The 21,064-nt window shown below is 41.9% G+C and overlaps 1 protein-coding gene across 1 annotated transcript in view; it reads right to left on the bottom strand.

Moving 5' to 3' along the window:
- The window catches only part of ADGRV1 (adhesion G protein-coupled receptor V1), a 1,990,932-nt gene that overhangs the window by 1,210,880 nt on the left and 758,988 nt on the right, over positions 1-21,064 (bottom strand). Inside the window, exons 44-45 of the mRNA XM_085632468.1 lie at positions 11,577-11,752; positions 7,063-7,187 (exon numbers count right to left, since the gene is read on the bottom strand). Of these exons, the coding sequence (XP_085488594.1) occupies positions 7,063-7,187; positions 11,577-11,752 (301 nt within the window). The remainder of the gene's footprint in view (positions 1-7,062; positions 7,188-11,576; positions 11,753-21,064) is intronic.

Here is a 21,064-nt window from a genome sequence, read left to right as displayed (position 1 = left end):
GCTTTCAGATTCAGTGGACTTGGGGAATTATATGAATAGTAACCTTGCTCAATCTTTGAAAATGGTAGTATTTAAGAGAAAGATTTTTAAGGACCTTAAGGCATGGATGGCGCTCTATTCTGCACTGAGGCTCAGTGTGGTTTCACACACACCAGATTTCTTGGGTCTGTTTTGGAAACCATATAGAAAAAAATGAGCTTTAATTTGGTAGATGTCCTTCAGCTCGAAGTAATCATGGGAATGCCTCAAATGATTTTACATAATCCCCTTATTAATTACCCAGCAAGGACAGTACAATTGCATTGAGATTAATGTCGGGTTAGCTGTATGTAAATATGTAGAGATTCATTGTTATAAAATGCTTGGTATTCCACCATTTATTGGTTGTGCAATGTCTCTGCCCTCTTATTATGAGAAGATCAGTCATATGTTTGATAAGGGAAAAGCAAATGTGTTATTCTTACAGAAAGAGTTATGATTGAAATATTGACTTGAATTGGGTTGTTGGATGGCTGGGCTGTGAGCCTTGGTCAAGCAGCAGCCACAATCGCTTGCAGGGTGAGCCAAAAAAGTCACTAACTCAACGTGTGCTTAGCACAAAAAGCAGTCAGGCTTAACTTTTAAGGCAATGTGTAAAGTATTTATGCAGCACTCAAACAGCAGCAAAGTGAAAACACCACACAAGAAAAAACACAAACCAATTTAGCAAAATAGAGTTGAATTAGTAGAATTTAATACATTATTTGACACCAAAATGACAAAAATCCAATCAGAAGAAATAAATTAATGAATTTTTAAAGTTTTAAGTGAAATCTTGCACCAAAAAGATCAAAGCACCAACCACGGACATCTAGTCTTGTGAGACCGGTTCAAAGTTGAAAGATAAGGGTGACCGTGACAGAGCGCAGTTCGGATACAAGAAGTGGATTGGGCCCAGTCAGCACTTACCTTTGGACTTAGAAACATTATTGAAGAAAAATGTCTGAATAGGTAAAGTTCAGCATGCCAAGGCAGCAGGAGGTAGCTTCATCGTTGGATGGCTTGGAGTCAAAGCCATGGTGAGCAGCCGCGGCCCATGGAGGCAGTTCCGTGGGGCGGAAAGGCGGGGCGGGGGAGGGGCAGGGTGGGGGGTACTAAAAACCAGAATATGGATAATTGGAGGTAAGTATACAATTAAATAAATAAAATGAATTTCGTAGCGTGCGCTGCATCACATTTTGCGATGCAGGGCGCGCAACGAAAATCATTCTGCCCCACGGAACTCCCACCACGGGCTGCGTCTGATGGTGAGTATTTCCACATTCGTACTTAGATGCCAAAATGAAAGGTGAAAAAGTCCAGTAGGACAAGGCAGAGGACTGTAGCTGGAGACCCATTTGATGGAGAACTGCTGAATGAATTTGCTGCTGCAGAGAAGAATGTATTGGGAGATGCTGGGGGTTCAAGATGGTGGAACCTTTTATGTCCCTGTGGCTCTTAACAGGAGGCTAGCAATCTAGCCCGTGGAGTCACTTCATGCAATCCTGGGTGCAAGTGAAGATGCAGGGCTCAGTAGCAGGGCTGGCCTCTGAGGGTTCAAGACAGCAAAGCAGCGATTCCAGGTACAGAAGCAGTCTGGCAGAGTGCCCAGCAAGTCACAGCAACAGGCAGTCCTCTGAGTCCTTCCGAAGGTTCAGTAGTTAACTGAAGAGTGGGTCTGAAGGCTCTATTTTTAAACCCTGGTGCCCTTCTTCTGGAAAGGTTCTTTGAAGTGTGAGGAGTTTCCTGATTACCCTGCCCTGCCTTCAAGCTGGTTGCAGTGACAGTACAAGGTTGTTAGGCACTTTTGTGTGAAGGCAGAGCATAGGCTATTCATGTGTAAGTGGGGCTGCCCTCCTTCCAGCCAGATGATGGCCCATTGAGGCACACCTAACCTTTCTATTGTGTGACTGTCTAGGAGGAATTCAAAAGTCTAACCGTCAGCTACACACAGTCATGTGACGCATGACAGGCTGCAAGAACACTGGGCGGAAAACTGCAAACTTTCTAAAAATGTCACTTTCAAAATTGTAATGGAATATTCGACTTTAAAGAGATTTTATTGTTACAATTTCATAGGTAGCAAAAATGACACATCTACCTGCTCCCAATGAATACAGTTTATGAAATGTAATAAGGAATCCCCTATGTTTTTCACTACCAGGACATGTACAACTTAAAAAGTACATTTCCAACATTTTATTTACACAGCACCCTGCCCTAAGGGCTACCTAGGGCCTAACTTAGGGATGGCTTATATTTCATAGAAGGGGAGTTTAAGACTTGGCAAGGGGGTTTAAATGCCAAGTCGGCATGCCAAGTCAACACAGTATTAAGGTTGCAATGGCAGGCCTGGGACATGTTCTAAAGTGGGTGGCACAATGAGTGCTGCAAGCCCACTGGTAGCATTTTAATTTACAGGCCCGGGGTACATGGTATACCATTCTACAAGGGACTCAGAAAGTAAATTAAATATGCCAATTAAGTAAATGCCTATCAAACCATGTTCAGGGGAGTGAGCACAAGCACTTTAGCACTGGTTAGCAATGGTAAAGTGCATAGAGTCCTATGGCCAACAAAAAAAGAAATGCAGCAAAAATTGGAGGCAAGTAGGCAAAACATTTGGGGGAAGACCATCCAAAGGCTGACAGGTCTAACAATTTGGAACCAGGAACACAAAAACCTTTAGTAGTTAAGTTTATGCACTTGATCCACTGAATCATAGGAGACGGATGCTGTGGGAGGTGTTTTATCTCAGAGATATCAAGACACGGGATAGGTTCTCCCAGAAGCTTACTTTTCTAAAATATTTTTGCCCTCAGAGTTAAATTACACAATCACTGTTAACAAACTCCTGATCTTTAAGAGATCTTTTGAGGAATGGGGAAAATATTTGCTGTGAGCCAAACTCACTACATAAGTGTATACTAAACATAGAACTCCATAGTTCCTGAAACCAGTCAAAGCACTTATCCAAAGCAACTCAGTCGGTCCTTGCTCTAGGTCAGGTCATAATAATGGTACAACTGATGCTCTAGCACAACAACAGGGATTTGAAGGTGAAAACTAGTTGACAAAAGACCTGGCACAAATCTTTTCCTCAAAACCTTTGCATGATTATTCTATTGCCTTAATTAATGTGGAATCATTAGTGACAAATATACATATTGGACAAACGATCAAATGGAGTTCTGGGTTAGGAAGAGGCAAAGGGAGGTGAGAGGTTTTTAGAGGCAAAGGGAAGTAAGGGGGTTTTAGCATTCTGAGGCAAGTAAAGGTCAAGGGAGGTATGGTTTTTTGTAGATGGGTTGGGTAGAGGTAAGGAGAAGTAAGATGTTTATAGGGTCACAGGATGGTAAAGGTAAAGTGGGTAAGGAGTTTTAAACAAAAAAAGTAATCTACTCCCAAGTGATTTCCTCCTCTATGGAGACCGAGATCCTTGAAATGCAGCACACACCTCTGCCACTACCCTTCTGGTATCCTTCAATGCATAAAAAATGGAGGCAGTCAAGCCAGCGCCACAAAGCACCCTCAATCCTTTACTTCGTGTTCCACTAAGAGGGTCAGTGGCCGCTGACCGTGGGCAGATCCATGACCCCTGAAGAGTCCTCCACCCCTCCACAGTGAATTTGCTGCTCACAATCTCCTGTGCCTCCTAGGGAGGAGTGCACCTATGAAGCAAGCTCCCCACATGTGAAACTGGGTGACCGCTGACCCTGCAATATGGTGGCAGAAGAGCCCCCCTGGTACTGGCAGGAGGCTATCACTGTTAACGGCTGTGCATGGGCAGGTCCTGAACATAACACACCTCCATAAATAGGCTTCTATAGCGAAGTGTTGTGCACCCTGAGAAGGGAATTACTTGTTGTGCTGTCCAGGGGGCTACCACTTCAGACTCTTATCACATCTGCTGGCTTTGTGGGGCAGGCCCCAGACAGGCCTAGAGGCCTCTCTGGATGGACAGCATAAAGGAGTCCTTCCAGATGTGGGGAGGTCTGCTTAGTAGTCTAAATAAGAGAACAAAGAAGTCCAAATAAAAGGGCAGACAGCATAGGACTTAGGTTGCCTCCATGACATCAGAATCATTCCGTGGACACCAGATTGATCACAAATACCAGAGGCAGGCAAGCAGGCCAAAAGCAGGGCCATTATACGAAGTGCGTTTGTGTACAAATAGCCCTGAGAACCATGCAGGTGAGTGTGAGCATTCTCTTGTCCCCTATGCACCCATTCTCCAAAATTTGCCGGGGAGAAATCTCCTGCCTCCCCGACACTTCTTACACCCAATGTAGATTCAAATACCAGGATTATTATTTGCAGCACGCAAAGAATAGGCTCAAATCCTCAGCAGAGTGCCACTGGCATGCTTCAAGCCTGCACGTGCCATTGCCTGTCATTTACCACCATTTAATTAATTGCAATACTTTCCACTTACAAAGATGGTGAGAAAATGAATGCCTTCTGATTCATCAACCATAGCACTGACAGCGTATTTCCAGCAAGGTTATAACTTGACATTTTAATATTTCAACCTTTCCCATAAAAGGGACTTGGTGAAAAAATGATTGTCAGGGTCCAATCGACTGCTTAGCCATACTCTCCTGCATCCCCTTTTCAAATTTATAACTTCGGAAACTGAGCTTTGCTTTTCACTTGAGAGCCGGCAGACCTTCCTTCAAGGACAAGTGCAGAGCCAAGTGAGCTAACATGAGTCCAGGAGGTGCAAGCAGCAGACCAGCCCAAATTCTCTGTTAATCTTTGAACATGGAACCTTACAATTGTGCAGTACCATTCTTCACTATACTGTAAAAGTAGGTGCAGCCACACAGGGATTATGGTAGAAGCTGGAACACATTGCTGCTGCTTCTTTTGTTACCAAGACAGCCAGTCGGGCACACTTGAAGGGCATTCAACAAGAAACAATATGCTAATTCTGCATCTTGCGCTGCGATATGTTAAACTGTGTCCAGGTGCACATCAGAGGATGCTGCAAAGGAAAATTTGCTTGTTTAACGTCACCAATCATGCAGCTGAATTAAAATATCTTTTTTCTTGCTGTTTCACAATGCTTGAGAAACAACATGGGAACCTTCAAGCCCTGGTGCTATTGTTGCATGTCTGCTGTGTTGTTTAGGCTCATCAAAGTGCAAAATTTACTCAAGGCAATTGGCAAACATAGCATACACTTGTGAGTAATTGACACATATAATTTACTTTTAACCTTAGAGTAACATCTCTACTTTTTACTATCACAAAATCCCAGTGCTAGGATAATCGAATAATAAGCAATCAAATGAGAGTGGCAATAAAGCCAACCAAGTGGTATACAATGGGCGGATTGTAAATTATTGGTAATTCCACAATTTGTCTTTAACAAACAGACAGCTTGTGCTATCAGGTAGGCTTGATGTAATGGGTAAAAGTACTTTAAACGGAATCAATGAAGCCAGGTGAGAACCATTCTGCTTTTTGCTTGCCCTTCAGGCCACCTCGCTGAAGATTGGTGTCTTGGGTCCAGCTAGTCCATGGTAAAAGCCAGTGCTGCTCAGAGACCATCTCCCTCTGTTCTAATCAACTGCAGAAACATTTTTCTATTAAAATTCTTCCTGCACTAGAAGGGCTGTTGTTCAAGGGTGGTTCGTGAGGCACATGCAATAATAAATGTGCTTTAAAAATGCTAAAATTCCAGGTCAATGATTATGCAGCTTTTTTCCTGCCTGGGAAACAAGATCTATGTTTCATGGGTGCTCTGTCTGGATGGACACTGCAGACTTATTTGATATAGTGAGGGATTAAGTCTTTGTTGTGGTTTGACAACACTGAATGAAGACAATGAAAAAGAATGGTACAGACACAAATTGCCACTTGCAGGTAGCATAAGTATAAGTGACAATGGAAGTTTTAAAATCCTGCCCCAGAAAATGGATTTTAGATACAACTCTGCTATTTTCTTATGGGATGAAGTTACATTTTGTACAGACAGCATAGCTTATATGAGAATTTTATCACTCATTGAACTAATTGTAGAATTTCAGAAACGTGTTTTGGAAATATGTGGGCTGTTGGGACATTAACACTAACAAACAGTAAACCCCACCTCAGCTATTACACAGGCAACAACCGCATACATAATCTTCAAAGATAGAAGGAGGGAACACATTTTGTGGTGCCATCTACAGATGTCCAGGAAAGAAATATGGTCTAATGGTGCTTTTCTACTGTTTCTGAGTGCTTGGTCAACAGGGCTTGATTAACGCTAGTGTATTATTGTGGGCAAGCTTACAGGGGCTGTGCACTTCACAAAGCCTCCATGACCAGTTTCAACATTCCATAAATCACAATGTGGAAAAATTACATCCAAATCTATCATATATCATCCCCCATGGTGTGAACGTTTGCCTAGTTTTGAAAGACAATACATACTCTAAATGCATTCAACGTAACTTATTTTGAATATGTTACATGCCTCTGTATAAAGCCATTTCGAAAGCCTACTGGGCTACAATTTTTCATTCGACTGACCATTTTGCAGGACTTGCCTCCAAAATAAATCAATTCACCTCCAGTGACAGACAGCAGAGGATTCAACTCTCTGTGTCTAAACTGTCTCTCATGAATGCACTCCCTTTCACCAGGGGTGAATTGTGCATGTGCTGAGGACTGCACATTTGTTTTGCAGCCAGGCTCATAGCCCCGCTCTGTGCTGGGCACACTTTGTCAAGAGTGTACCGTGTCACAATTAAGAACAATACACCCAATATGTAATTTAGGCCCAGGTTTGCAAACTTGGCCATGGAATAACTCATAAATTGGCACTCTAACTATTTACGATAATAATTAGGATATAAGATTCATAAATGAGTTAATGAGGATTGTTTTCTAATTGCAGTGCTCCAAGGTAGGAATGAGCACACAGCTAACATAATTCTTTGTTGGGGCTAATCTATTTGAATCCTGCGATTCAAACAACAAGCACTTGGTCAGTGTTCATACAAATAATATGCAGAATGTGATCATTCTCTTTTTTTTAAAAATGCTTCATACTTATGCCAAATGCTGTGTCTGACAGAGTCTCCCATTCCACGCTCACAGACATGTTGATCCCATTACTTCGGGACACCTTCAAGTAAACTGTTTGATTGGCTTCTTCGACACTTTGAGTGTTTGTTCTGAAAAGAAATAAGCAAAAGAAGAAATAATATTTGATAGAGATCATTTGTTTTAAAGAAGCGCACCACCCTAAACCAAAATATTCTTCCTCAGAATTTGAATGCAGTCACGCTGCTCAGCATTATTGAGATATATGTCCAGAATCAAGGGGTGCAATTGGCTGCAATCATTTTTTACTTATTTGCTTTCTAATACAACCTTATAGCTTGCTTCATTGGGCTATACTTGCCATTAAAGTCCAGCTCAAGCATTAGGGGCCAAATCCTAAGGTGAGACTTTAATGGTTGGTATAGGCCACAATGGCAGGCTCTAACGCAGATCTGTGGTGCCCATTGTGGTGGGCTATAAGGCCTCTTCAGTGACAGACGGTTTAAACACACACACCCAAACACCTGTGGGTTTGTTACACAGCAATGGTATGATTGTTTAACAATTGCTTTCCATGCAAAGGCCGTGGCAGTACCTGTTAAACTTGCATTTTGGAAGCTGTTCAAACTTACTATGAAAATGGCCAGCAGCCAGCAAGACTCTACATGTGGCAGAGCTGAGAGAGATGCAGGAGCAGCTGAGAAGAACTCCCATATCCTTCCTTCCGAGGCTCTAGTGACACAGTGAACTTTGGGTGGAGGGAGGGTGGAAGGCTTGCTATTTTCTTTATTCCATGGCATCTGCCTCTCTCACTACCCTGTGCAATCCACACATTCTGGAGAGGCAGGGGAGCCAGCTAGTCAGAGGGCGTGGATTGGAACTGGGAAATGTTGACAGAAGAGGGCCTATACCGGTGTGTATACCCCACTGCAGTTCCACTGTCTTCAATGGTGCTCTCAGCATTCCAATGTTCTAATTAAGAAATGTTAGCTTAGTTAATATGAGCAATTGCCTAAACTGATGAATCTGCCACTGTGGCATTCCACTAAGGCCTCTGAGAATATATGAAAGAGTCATTGCTTTTAGCAGTGAACTGACTACTACTGCTGTGGCCCTTGTAGATCTAACGCTACAAATAGAAGTACAGAAGAAGCAGTGATACCTAGGACCATTATTCTCTAGGAGTGAGACACTGGAAGACTCTCTGGTTACTACGTAGGAGCTGATGCAGTTTGGAAGTATCTGGAGGTTGTTAACATCTAAGGAAAAATAGAGATGTTGAAAGGAACTATGGGCTGTATTCACGAACGTAAACTTACACTTTTGTGTGGGTTTATAATTGTTTGCTATTCACAAAGGGATTTATGAGCAGTACAGAGTCTTTGTATATAAAAACATAGGTCTCCGCCCTCAAAAAGATACTACTCGTAAATCCCTTTGTGAACCTTTGTGTTTCAGGCCCTATATTAATATTTGTGGAAAGCAGGGTTTCTTGTTAAAGAATATCCACACCTGATGAGAAACCACAGAAATGAGCTGTAAAAGGCCCCTGTTGAGTTTTCCTTCAACAAAGAGGTACCTCTTTATAACAGAAGCTTTTGTAAAAGCTCATTTCCAAATACCAGTTCAGATCTTAATACCAAATGGGCCTTTAAGAGTTCTTGCCTTAATAGACAGTGGTGCAATTAGATTATTTTACATGCTTTATAGGACTTACCAAAACTATCTAGATAAATTGCTGAACCCATAGTAGAAACTGATGGCAAGTCTTTACTGGCTGATTAAGTGTGTCGGGACACTCCTGAAGTAACCATGGGTTTGAAAAATGAACATTTTGAACGTATTCATTTTGTTCTCACAGATTTCCCAGCGTTCACTGTGGTTCTGGGAACTCCATAGTTCAGTAACAACCCACAGACCACTTGGAGAGAACAGACTATTATTGTTTCAGAGCAGTGTGATGAACTTCAGAGCTTCCCACATAAAGGATTAAAAGAAGATCTTCTGCTTACCTTTTGTATGATATAACCAGAAGCTCTTCCTTATCAAATTCCAGAACCCTACCAAGAATTCAATGATGTTTTCAGTAAGAAAGGGTCCGATCAGTTATTGACATACAGTTCTTATGGCTATCACATTGATCTTATGGCAGTGTTAAAATTCCACATGGACAAATTGATCCCCTTACAGACAAAGAGGATGAAGTGCTGCATATCTACCTGCAATAACTAGTTAAAAAGATTCAATCAGATATTCCACCTCTCAAGTTGGTGCCCCAGTTGTCTTTGTTGCAAAACGATTGTACCAGGGAATACCAAAGACAGAATACTGATGGATCCACAATATGGTGACCAGTGTAATAAGGGATAAAATATTGAAGAGTTAAGTGCACAGAAAGAGGTATGGATTTACTATTCCTAACTTTACACCTGCACAACTCGGAAAAACGATGACAGAATGCCGTAGCTGTACTAACAAAAAAAAACAAATGGCGAGTCACAGTAGAAAATGCTCCACACATCGCGTGCCTGGGGAATGATTCCCGAGAGCTCTAGCTTCTTAGATTAAAAAAAGAAGCTCAGTTGCACTACCAGAACTGCCATTCACAATATAATAAGAATGAAACAGCTGTGGTGATGCCTTTCAACATTGAAAACCGTCCATGAATTTGTGTCCAAACTCCATTAGTGAAGAAGAGTTCACTAGGAAGCAACTATAGAGCACGCGCCAACCAGATCACACCAAGACAAAGCCCTGAAGAGAGCCCCATGAATACTACTGGGTCTCAAAAAGCGTCGGCATTTCTTTTACCATTGAGGAATTATTAAATTACGAACACGAGCAGCTTTGAGGGATATTTCACACATATCTAACCCCAGCTGGTCCTGAACCTATTCGAAATGGGCAGTATCCTGGCAAAAAGGACTGTATAAATGATGTTCATATATATGACATTTGTAAAATGACGGACTGGTGTACTATTTGGAATTTTGTGTTCATGGATTTTTGTTCATTATGTGTTTTATGTATTGTTGTTCATTGGATGTCTAATTAATGTCAAGTATTGATTTGAAACAAAAAGTGTTTTCTCAATCTCAGACATATATGATATTTGAAAAACCCAAAAAATGAAAACAATTAGTTAAAGAAATAACCAGGACCAAAAAATTAAGGTTGGTTCCTTTGTCCGTTTGAGTAGAGAACAGCAAAAAAGTGGTGGCTAGATTTCATGGTGTGTACTTAAACTAGGCCCAATCGAGCCACTGATTCTTGGGCCTACCCCCTTCTATTTGAACTTTTAGAAAGTTGGCATTTTCTTGTCCCATCAACATGTGCCTTCTACCAGTAGCCTAGTCACATGACTGTGAATGGCTCTGCTGTTGGGGTCTGTATATTGCTTCCAGCTTAAGTGTGTTCTGGTTGAGCCATCCTAGTAGGATGACTGGGGAGGTTCTGTACCCAGCCCCACTTACACTTCAAAGGGCTTTCCCTCTTGCACCAAAAAGGAATCTATCACCAGGCATGTCCTGTCTTTTGTCACCCCTAGACAATCTGAAGCTGTGATAGGGGGAAGGGAAAATCTTTCCAGAACCAGATGTGGGGGTGCGACTGGGATCCAACCACCACAAAGGCAGGCTCTGGGTAGAAATACTGGATTTCCAGAACTACTCTTCAGGACATTTCATTTCTGGATATGTGGAAGTTACAGAAGAAAGACTGACTTTGTACCAAAAGACTGACCTGCTGCTTGAAGGTCTGCCTTGTTGTCTGAGAAGGAAGATTGGACCTGCTTGCCTTCATCCCAGGCTAACCAAAGTGACTCCAGTGGTCCAATAGCTGACCTCCTTGTGGGTTACATAGACACAACAAGCTTCAGAGGCCCACCTGCAACTGCCCAGCTGACTTGCTACAACTAGACGTGCCTGAACCTGCAACTTGAAACAGCCTGAGCCCTGCTAACCTCTGCTGCAGTACGTTCCTGATCCCCAAGAGGTGCCTCCCCAGGCCCTGGACCCTTGGCTGGCATAAGAGTCCACTCCTCCTGAAGAAAAGGTAAGAATCCTGGAATTTGGGCTCCTCACGCTCGCGAAAGGGCCTGTTTGTGCCAAAACTATACTGCCCACAGTGACTTTTAATGTGAAACTCCAATGACACCTGCTCTTCACGTTGACAACAACTGCTGGTGACGATTGCCAACGTGAAGCTACAGCAACCACGGCCAGTGATGCCCAACTGGCTCTTTGCTCCACAGCGATGACCATCCTTGAACTATGGCCTGCTCTTCGCGCTACATCGATGACCATCCACTACGCTCTAACTGCATCTCGTGGACTTTACATCCCAACACATTCCGCCACTTTTGTGATGCAAACCTGGTGCAAAGCATTAGTAAATCTGGGGCCTCGTAGTTAAAAGTTGTTAGTGTTAGAGTTTTCATGATGTCAAGAGGCCTGAAATATATAAACATTTTCCTAATACTGATAAATACAGACATATTCTTTTCACACATTCAAGTGTACCTGTTTGTAACTGGGAAAATGCTGAAGAGGCCTAATGGGGCCTGGTTCTGCAAAACTGTTATTGCAGTTTGAATTCTAGTGCCAAGTCTTGCTCCTCCGGTCGGGTTAAGTAGAGTGACAATAAACTGTTCATCCATCTCTGGCTCCTCATCTAGCAGGGCTGCAATTTGTAATGTCTGGTAGAAAATGATAGAACACATAAAATAAGAATTAATGATATGAGAACCCAAACCATAAAATACATCAGGAATACATTAATTAACCACTAAAAAATCAGGGAAAACATGTTCCTTTTTTATTCATTTATTGTTTTATCTGGCACTAAAGCTGCCTGGTGGACAATTTAGGGCACTGTATAGGTGTGTAATGGAAGAGGGTACAGAAGAGGTCTAAGGGTAGATGCCTAATTACAAGGATAGTTAACCAAAGGACAAATAATCTGGAATTCAGACAACATGTTTGCAGGAACTGTAGCGTTTTCAATGTTTTTTGGGATATTTCAATGTCTGATTACAAGTAGAGAACCTTTGGCAGCGAGTCTCATAGTCGGTATCTTGTAAATGATGCATTCCTCCCCAAAATACTTGAATCTTCTTGGACAGGTAAATATTCTTTATTTATTTACCAGCCTTAATCTTCCCACCAGCTCTTAGGATAGAAGTAATGTCATGGGTTAGTAAGGCAACAAGCCATGCGTGGCCTTCTTAAGCAATAGCTAGTTTAGAGTGAGCCCAAAGAAGAGGTGATCTGTGTGGTTCATACTACAGAGGAGACATGATGTGCGGGTTTCAGATTGATGGTGCTTGACCATCACCTTGCAGGTAAGGCCCTCAAGATGCCTTTGAAATACCCGTGTGGGACATAAACTCAGTTAAACTAATACTTAAATACATAGAAGAATGGAATGATAGTAAAGTTGGTGACCTGAGGTGTAAGTGATATGTTGTCATTGAGCATGAATCTCACATTTCAGACTTTTTTTGAATGGGTAGTGGGGTAAGTAGCTCATGGGAGGGAGGATAGTCAAATGAAAGTGAATAAGACCCTCTGTGTCCCTGCAGTAGATCATTTGACTTTTAGTTGTTGGAGCAAAGCCATTAGCAATACATTTACTTCAGAATGTTGTGAAAGTGGTCCATGGCTTGCATCACACAGCCCATTGCCATTGATGCTCTGTAGTGTATCTCTGTATCAGTAACACTGATGCTGTATGCAACCTAGTTTGCTGCTGCTGAGGATGAATGCGAATGCATCATGGAGACACTGGAGAGGGATGTTATGAAAATGTATATGGTTTGGTAATGACAACTCCTACATGCATGCAGAGTAAAGAAACCTACATTAGCAGCACAGGTTAGCTAGATTTTCTGGACTACTTTTCCAGAAGATATGTTAAACAGAGGAAATTGGACTACAAGGTTGTTTTCAACATTTTAGATCCAGCACATGTATAAGAGTGATCCACATGTGCTTTTAAACTGTTAAAACATTCACCCCCAGTCACAGATCTGGGTTAAATACATTTCTATTTTGCTTGCCAAGTCACCCCAGGCTGAACCCAGCCATATGCAAATCAGTCTCGACCCTGCTCCCTATGGGAACAGTCCAGCCTGAACTGCCAAGCCAGGTCCTCCCTGGACTGGAAATAAGCATCCTGGGACCAGTTTCAGGGTATCACTCCTCATCAGCCAGGCTAGCTTGGATCTAATGGTGCAGCAAGCAAGATACCCACATCTGGGCATACTGTTAGCCGCTAACAGCGCACTTAGCAATATCACAAAATGAAATGATGGACGGAGTGTTGAAACTTTTCAAACACTCACCCCCAGTTCACATCAGGGTTTCATCGATCATTAATTCACATCACCCATGTGTGGACCCAGCCATAAACAAATCAGTCTCGAACCTGCTCCCCATGGCAACAGTCCAGCTGGAACTGCCAAGCAAGGTCCACCCTGGGCCGGAAACAAGCATACTGGAACCGGTTTTGGGGTATCACCCCTCATCAGCCAGGCTAGCTTGAATCCAATGGCGCAGTGAGTAAGGGATCTTCACCAGTTCCACTCTTATGCAAAGGCAAGGCTTAATTTGTAAAAAAAAAACAGGTGCCGTGTCCATTGTTTGCTTAGAAGGATGCAGCCGGCTCCAAGGAATGCCGGGGGTGCCAAATACCTAAGATGCCAGTCTTGATTCCATTTCATGCCTCTTCCATCAACCAGTCACGTCCTTCCCCTTAAACAGGTTCTTTTTAATCACTGCTTTCTTAATTTGTCACTGTTTTTTATGACGTTCTTTTACTCCTTCTTTTCCCCTTATGTGTTTTTCTCTCTCTAGTTCTAGGTCACAGTCTGATGAGGGAAATACGTTCCAGTCCCCAAAAATTTGTGCTGGTTGGTCCCAACTGAACTTAAATTAAGCACTCAGCATGGCCGTCAGAGAATAGTGCATTTGTGAGCTTGGTTAATAAACTTTTCGCCACTACATACTGAAGAAGGAAAATTCTAGCAGAGGGGGGATGTCTTGTAACGGGCACACCAGTCTTGCGTAACCGGAGATGCGGACACTTTTGACCACTACATACTGAAGAAGGAAAATTCTAGCAGAGGGGGAAGGTCTTGGAATGGGCGCACCATTCTTGCGTAACCTGAGATGCAGACCTCCTAACTACATATGCCAGGTATGGGGGCCGGAGCTAACCCCAGTTATCACTGATATATATCTCTGTGCCCACGTAGTGAGGGTAGGCTTTGACAGATATATCATTCCCTAAGAAAAGGTATTTTCATTGTATACAGTTTGCTAGTAATGTTGATTACTTTACGAAGTTGTATATGTTTTCTAATCGCAACACAACTGCTTTCTTATAGAGTACGATAGTTTCAATAAATATTGTAAACTTTCCTTGTGTCTCTCCATAGATATTATAGACATGAGTGAGAAACAAAAGGTGATGATCTGTTTCCACGGTTCCCTTGGGGGCTAAACGCCCATGCTCCAACCATGGAACGTCTATAAAGTTGAAATGTAATGTGACATAGTGCAAATAGCTGCGTTGCAATACATTTCTTTGCAAAGCCACGCAGGGCCACACAAATCAGGCCTCGCCTGCTTTCCCAAATTCCAAATAAGCCTTTGGTTTGTCCTGCGTTGCCTTGTGTGACACAAGGATGATGCTTAGCTTGGTACACCTAGGCCTTTGTCTTTACAGTAGCGGGGATTCTGGGTAGTTACCTTGGATTTTAGCTAGGATTGGAAAGGAATGGACATACTGTTACAGCCTTTCGTGAAAGAGGCTTATAAATTCCATTTTGACAAAGTTTGTCTGACTCTGTTGAAACACTTGTATGCCATATATTTCTTTTTTCATTTCCCCCAGTCTCTTAGCCCCCTACTTAAACTCACAAGATATTTAAATGTACTTCAGAAACTAAATCTACCACTATATACTAAGTGTAATGTCTTTATATTCCCCCCACACAACTATGAAACATTTATCAAACATATTAAGGTTTGTGATTCCAAGAAGTATAATTCACTGCATTCAGCAATGAATAGTTATGGATTCAGAATTGCAAAATATATTAACGTGATCTTATATATCACTAACTTTTTACAGTTATACTAAACTGATGGTCTATTGACCCACATATTAGTTCAACAAACAACAAACTTCCAACCAGTAGCATGTGCCGGTTCCACACATTCTTGCAAAGAGGTAATCTGACTAATCTATCCTGCAAGAAATGCGAAGGGTAAAGTTATACAAACTGTGCAGGGAACAGCCCAAGTATACCTGGTGCAGCACTGTGCTGAATGCTATAATCCACTTTATAGTGGACTCAGCTGTGTACACTCATAACAGCATGTACTGACAGGGTTTATGATGGTGCACTGTCTAAGAACACGGCCAAATAGGTGGTGCTTCTAGGCAGGTCAGTCATTTCTGTCCTTTGTCAAAGGTGGTAACAGTAAACCCTGTATTAGAGATGCAACCCCTCATTGCAGTAATCCATTTATAGCTAGTATGGACCGCAGGTCCATTTAATGGTATATTGCTAATTCAGCAGGAGGCTAGGAGAGTTAAAAAAACATGAGAGCTTTTCACAGAATAAATTCACGGCTGTTGAAAATGACCCAGAATATTTGGTTTGTTTGAGAGGTCTAGTGTTCCAATCTTCAACATTGTGCAAAGGGTAAACAACGTGCAAAATTCTATTTGCATATGATCAAATTTATGTAGAGGTCCCAGCAGTGTTTTCTAGTTGAGCTATGCTTCTATGTCTTGAAATCAAGTGTATTCCTTGACTTAGTTTGACCCCACCATTCGAACACTGCACCGAAATTGTAGCAGGTGAACAAAATAAGGCTTGCTCTGTCTGTGATAACTCATGGTTCATTTTAGGTTTGATGTACAGCTCCATTACTAAGATTAATTTGAGGTGAACGTAGCATTTGGTTTTCCAGCATGCACTTTACAAACATATGGAACTTCTTAAGACAGTGGTTCTTAATATTAAATTTGTCCATGCTATATTCTGTTTGCGTGCTCCCACAAATCAATCTGAGGATAACAGCTTAATCTTTAGCCTCCAATTACATTTTTTTCATATTTTCACAACATTTTTATATTTTAAGTTTTACATTTTGTTTCTTTATTTATATACCCCAAATTATTTTGCTAATATTACTTAATTTTCTAAGCAGTCATCGACCACTTAAGTAGATGTCGTGGACACCCAAGAGACCTCAGACCACAGGTTAAGAACCACTGTCTTAAGGCAATGCTCAACACAGTGTGACAATACAATTGACTAGCATTGAGATCACTGAGGTCCCAGTCTGTTATACAAAACAAGTTTGAGAAAACTGTGAATGGATCAATAAATTGAGCACATGCCATTGAAACTGTAACTTCTGTTGGTTACAGTGTGTGGTGGTGATGGTGATGGTGAAGGTGGTGGAGGCTCGAGGTGTTGGTGGCAGTTCTCCACAAGGTTATTTGTATTCTGTGCTATGTGTATAGCAGACTATGGGGTTGCAGTACATACCAGCAATTGTGGAGCAGGACAGTGTCAAATGCTTCAAGTAATTTGGAGGAATCTGTGCTGAACTATTATGTGATTGGGAAAGCGTTATTATCCTCCATGTGGGTGACTGACCATTTTAGACATCCGCTTCCTGCTTAGAACTAACCATAAGAAAGAATGTGCATGCAGACTGTATGCCCTGAATTCCTATAGAATCAGGTTTAGAGTCTCACAATGATGATGAGAAATGTGCAGTAGCTTTTCCAGTTGAGAATGTGAATGTAAGGGTTCTAAGACGGGGGGTGAATATACCAAATTTCAAGAGATGTGGAATAAGAAAAGGTGTGAAGATGTTGATATGGCAAAGCTTTGGAATTTATTATTCTTAACTGGGTAGAAGTGCATAAACTTTGTGTTTCTTTTGTGATCTTAATGCATTTTTCAAAGTGAAGGATAAATAAATGGAGCAGGACTGTATTTTGATGAGAGGTGCTAAAATTATTCATTCGGTAGGTCTCAGGCTAATAATCTTTGAGCCGGGACATGAAGGGTAGTTGGGCATGTCTTCTACTAAGAGATGCCTCAGAAATTAATGTTGGTAGCCAGGTATTGGCAGGATGGTGTATGTATGGGTGACACAATGATCAGAATGTTTTAGCAATGATAAATCGGCCAAACCTTGTGTAACTGAATGTTCACCTGTGGAGTACCCTAATGGCCCACAAAGAAATAAGGGACTTGACATTTTGGGACTTTGGGCATGCTTCCAAGGAAGGAGGCTTTTGAAAATGTTTTGGTAGATTGCACATAAAAGTGGCTATAGTTAGAAATGGTGGGATAGGTTACAACAAAACTGAATTTTGGAGGGCATATTTTGTAGAGAAGGTGTGCCTGAAAAAATAATTCTAGATAATGGTCCCCAGTTTGTGTGTAAAGAGTTTGAGGAAAACCTATGTAAGAGTGGTGTTGTGCACATGAGGATTGCCAATTATAGTCCCCATTCCAAAGGTAAAATGAAGAGATTAAATTGGGTGTTCAAAGAGGCCGTTGAAATGGCTGTGATTTGTGGACTGGCATGGCAGAAGGCTCATCAAGCCATGCTGTTAACATATGAAACCCCTCCCAATTAATTCACTCGGGTTCGCCATTTAACTACTCATGGGCAGGGGACCTGGATCTAAGCTGGCTCCGTGGCGGCTCAGGAAGAATGGAGGTTTGGGAAGTGCATTAGATTTTAGTGTAGCTAGAAGATGGGTTGAAAGATATCAGGAGAAAATGAAGAGGTATGCGAACAGTAAGCGTGGTACACGTCCCCATCATAGCTTTGTGGTAGGTGAAAGAGTTTGCATCAAACTTCCTGTTAAATTCAGTGAGGCCTCACCCAAGTGGTCTGATCCCATTAAAGTCACTTAAATCTTTAACGAGTCTGTAGGAATCGAGGGCCTCATTGTACGGAATGTGAGTAGGGTATCATAATCTTAATAGTGATCCTCATCTGACAAAGATGAGAGAAGGTGCATGTTTATTGCGCAGAGTGTTTGTGAAGTTGGTTCCTGACAGATTTTCGGATATCGTCAGATACTGAGTTGTTCATACTAATGTTGTATATTGAGGAGTTAAGTCAGCGAGTTCTTTTTAACTAGCCATGAGTAGTGCTGCTTTGAAAAAAGGAATGCTTACCTTGGTGTTAGCCCTTATTGTATCTTTTGTCTTTATTTGTTGTGTTTTAATTCTTTATTTGTTTAAATTGTAGTGTTTATTATATGAGATGGTCATACATTTATAGTGTCTATATTCATTTATTGTGATGCTATTATTGGGTTTAGAATGGGGAAGTGTGTAACATTCTTAGAATGTTGGGTGGATTCTAAATTAAAGACTCTGTGGTGATCAGTTGGAGACTGGTGCTGTTATGGGCAGAGGATCACTAAATGTCTGCTCCTGTTTGTTACAATAAAACACATTTCCATCCAACGGGAACACTGTACATTCGTCACAATGACCCACCTATATGAGTAAATTACTTTTATATTCAGTTTTGTGAATCCCTGAGTTAGAAACTTATTTGTTTGCCCTGTTTGTCCCCATTTATTGCTGAATGATACTGGTTGTAACTGACTCTGACTGTAACCTGGGATCTGCTAACCAGGCCCAGGACCAGTGCAATGTTTAAAAAGGTAAATGTAATTGGGTACACTTACAATTGCCCATGAGAGACCCTTTAGGTCCCTAGTAGATAATATGGACATGAGGTGCAATCTACCTATAAGTCCCTAGTATATAATAGGGCATGGAAGTGTAGCGGGCCAGCAGATTTCCTGCACTTGCATGTGTGCCCTGCTGTCTGCCTGCTGTTCTTTTAAAGGCAGCCCCGCCTTGTACCCTCTCTTTAAAAGTACATTCTCACAATTGGTATTTACAGACCCTATAAGTGCCTAGTATATAATAGGGCTAGGGGGGGTCAAACTACCTCTAAGTCCCTTGAAAATAATAGGGCATGGACGTTTAGAGGCCCAGCAGATTTCCTACGTTTACATATGTGCACTGCTGGGTGCCTACTGTCATTTTAAAGGCAGACTAGCTTTGCAGACTGTCTTTAAAAGTAAATTGTGTGCAAACTTGACTTTGGTGGTATGGACTCTTTAAAAGTAATATTCTACCTCATTTGTACATATTAGGCACCTCCTATGTCTCCCGTAGGTGCCCCAAGGGTGTGGAGCACGTAACTATAAGCAGGAACCTTATAAAATAGTTGTATATGCCCTGCGGAGGGAGAAACTGCTCATTTAATTTTTTCACACTGTAGATACTTAGCTCCATAGGCTAACATTGCAATATTTTATTTAGGTATAACTATTGCTAGGAAAGGACTTAAAATATCATTCAAGGACTTAGAAGATTTGTATTGATAAATTCAACAACATATCACTGTTGAATTTTTCACACCTAGAACAGGAGAGAAGTTATAGAACTTGCTCTACTGTACACCAAAATCCAGCCTTCTGGTGGTCTCTGCTGATTGGTCAGCCATAACAGGCTTAGGCAGGCTGATTTGATTAGGTGATAAGTGGCCTAGTCGGGAGCAGAGGTTATCTAATGGCAAGAGCTCTGAAGCTGAGGAGGATTGGCTCTGAAGAGGGGGGCTGGGTAAATCAAACTGAGATCAAAGAGAGAGGAGATCAGTAAGCAATGCCAGGCGCACCTTAACCCCACATCCTTTGCCCCAGCCAGACGGTAGGCTTATGACCTGAATTTGAAGAGGTCAGGGGGAGAGAGCTAATGGAAATGAGCCACATTGTAGGTTGGCTTGGCCAACTCTTACTCCCCTGGAGAGAAATCATCCATATTGGATTTTGGAAGTGCAGTACTTTGTGGGACAAGAAGGTAGCACTTTTTGGAGGAAGTTGTCATGCTTTTGGCTGGCACCCAGAATCTCACTGGACAGAGGTGTCCCCGGCTTGTTTCCCTAGAACACTGTATAAATATGTGAGAGCTGCATAGTCTCTATGATCTGCTGCCTGAAACTACAAGGGGAAGAAGGTTAACAGGGCCCACCTGCATGACCTCCATGAGTCCACCTCCTGGAATGCGTCCAGTGGAATTTTAAGGATTTGGCCAGGTGCATTGTGGGAATTGTGGTCCAGACATCCCAAAGACCATTTAGGAGATTCCAGACCTTTGGAAAGGTGATTTGGACACCTTGAACCTACAAGGAGACCTTCAGGAAACACCTCCAGAAGTTTGGAGCACTTTTGTGAAAAAGCTCTATGAGGTTATCAAGCCAAGTACTTTCAACCAATTTCAGGTTTGTTTAGCTGAAAGTGCCAGACTTCGAGCATTTGACCGGGGACTCACAGAAAGTCAAGCCGGTGAACCCTCTCCGAAAGGGTTGAGCATCGTTAGAAGAAAAAGCTTCAGAAAAGGTTTTAAGTGTGAAGATAAAATTTTAACCGGGGACTCCCGCTTAGTGTATCTGACCAGGGCTCCATCATGGTTAGTCTCAAACTTTGACTTTGCCCTAGTCAAGTGTGACCAAATGTCCCAGTGTGGCGCTATATTTTTTAAGCACTATTAAGTGATTAATCTTTAGAAATTAGTATCTCTAGTTTCCTTAATTTGATTTTGTCATTTTGGTGTCTATTTGTTCATATAAATATTTCCAAATATTGTAGTGTAGGATTTTATTGGGTGTTGTGTCTCACATGTTTGATGTATTGGTGTTTTTAAATGATTTACACTCCTGTCTCCTAAATTAGGCTTGACTGCTTGTTGTCAGCTACCAAGGGTTGAGCAAGCAGCTTATTTACTGAGACCTTTACTGGGCCCTCTACAGTGTTGGTGGCCTCATTACTAGTGGTACATGCATACTTAACCCGAACAATAACCAACTTTCCAACACCCTAATTATGGCCACAGCTCACAGTCAGGTATGGAAAAAAATGGGTAGAATGACTCCTGAGC

Source organism: Triturus cristatus, chromosome 2_1 (assembly GCF_964204655.1).
Source record: "Triturus cristatus chromosome 2_1, aTriCri1.1, whole genome shotgun sequence".
Classification (NCBI taxonomy): domain Eukaryota; kingdom Metazoa; phylum Chordata; class Amphibia; order Caudata; family Salamandridae; genus Triturus; species Triturus cristatus.
This window is presented reverse-complemented; position numbering and strand designations above follow the sequence as displayed.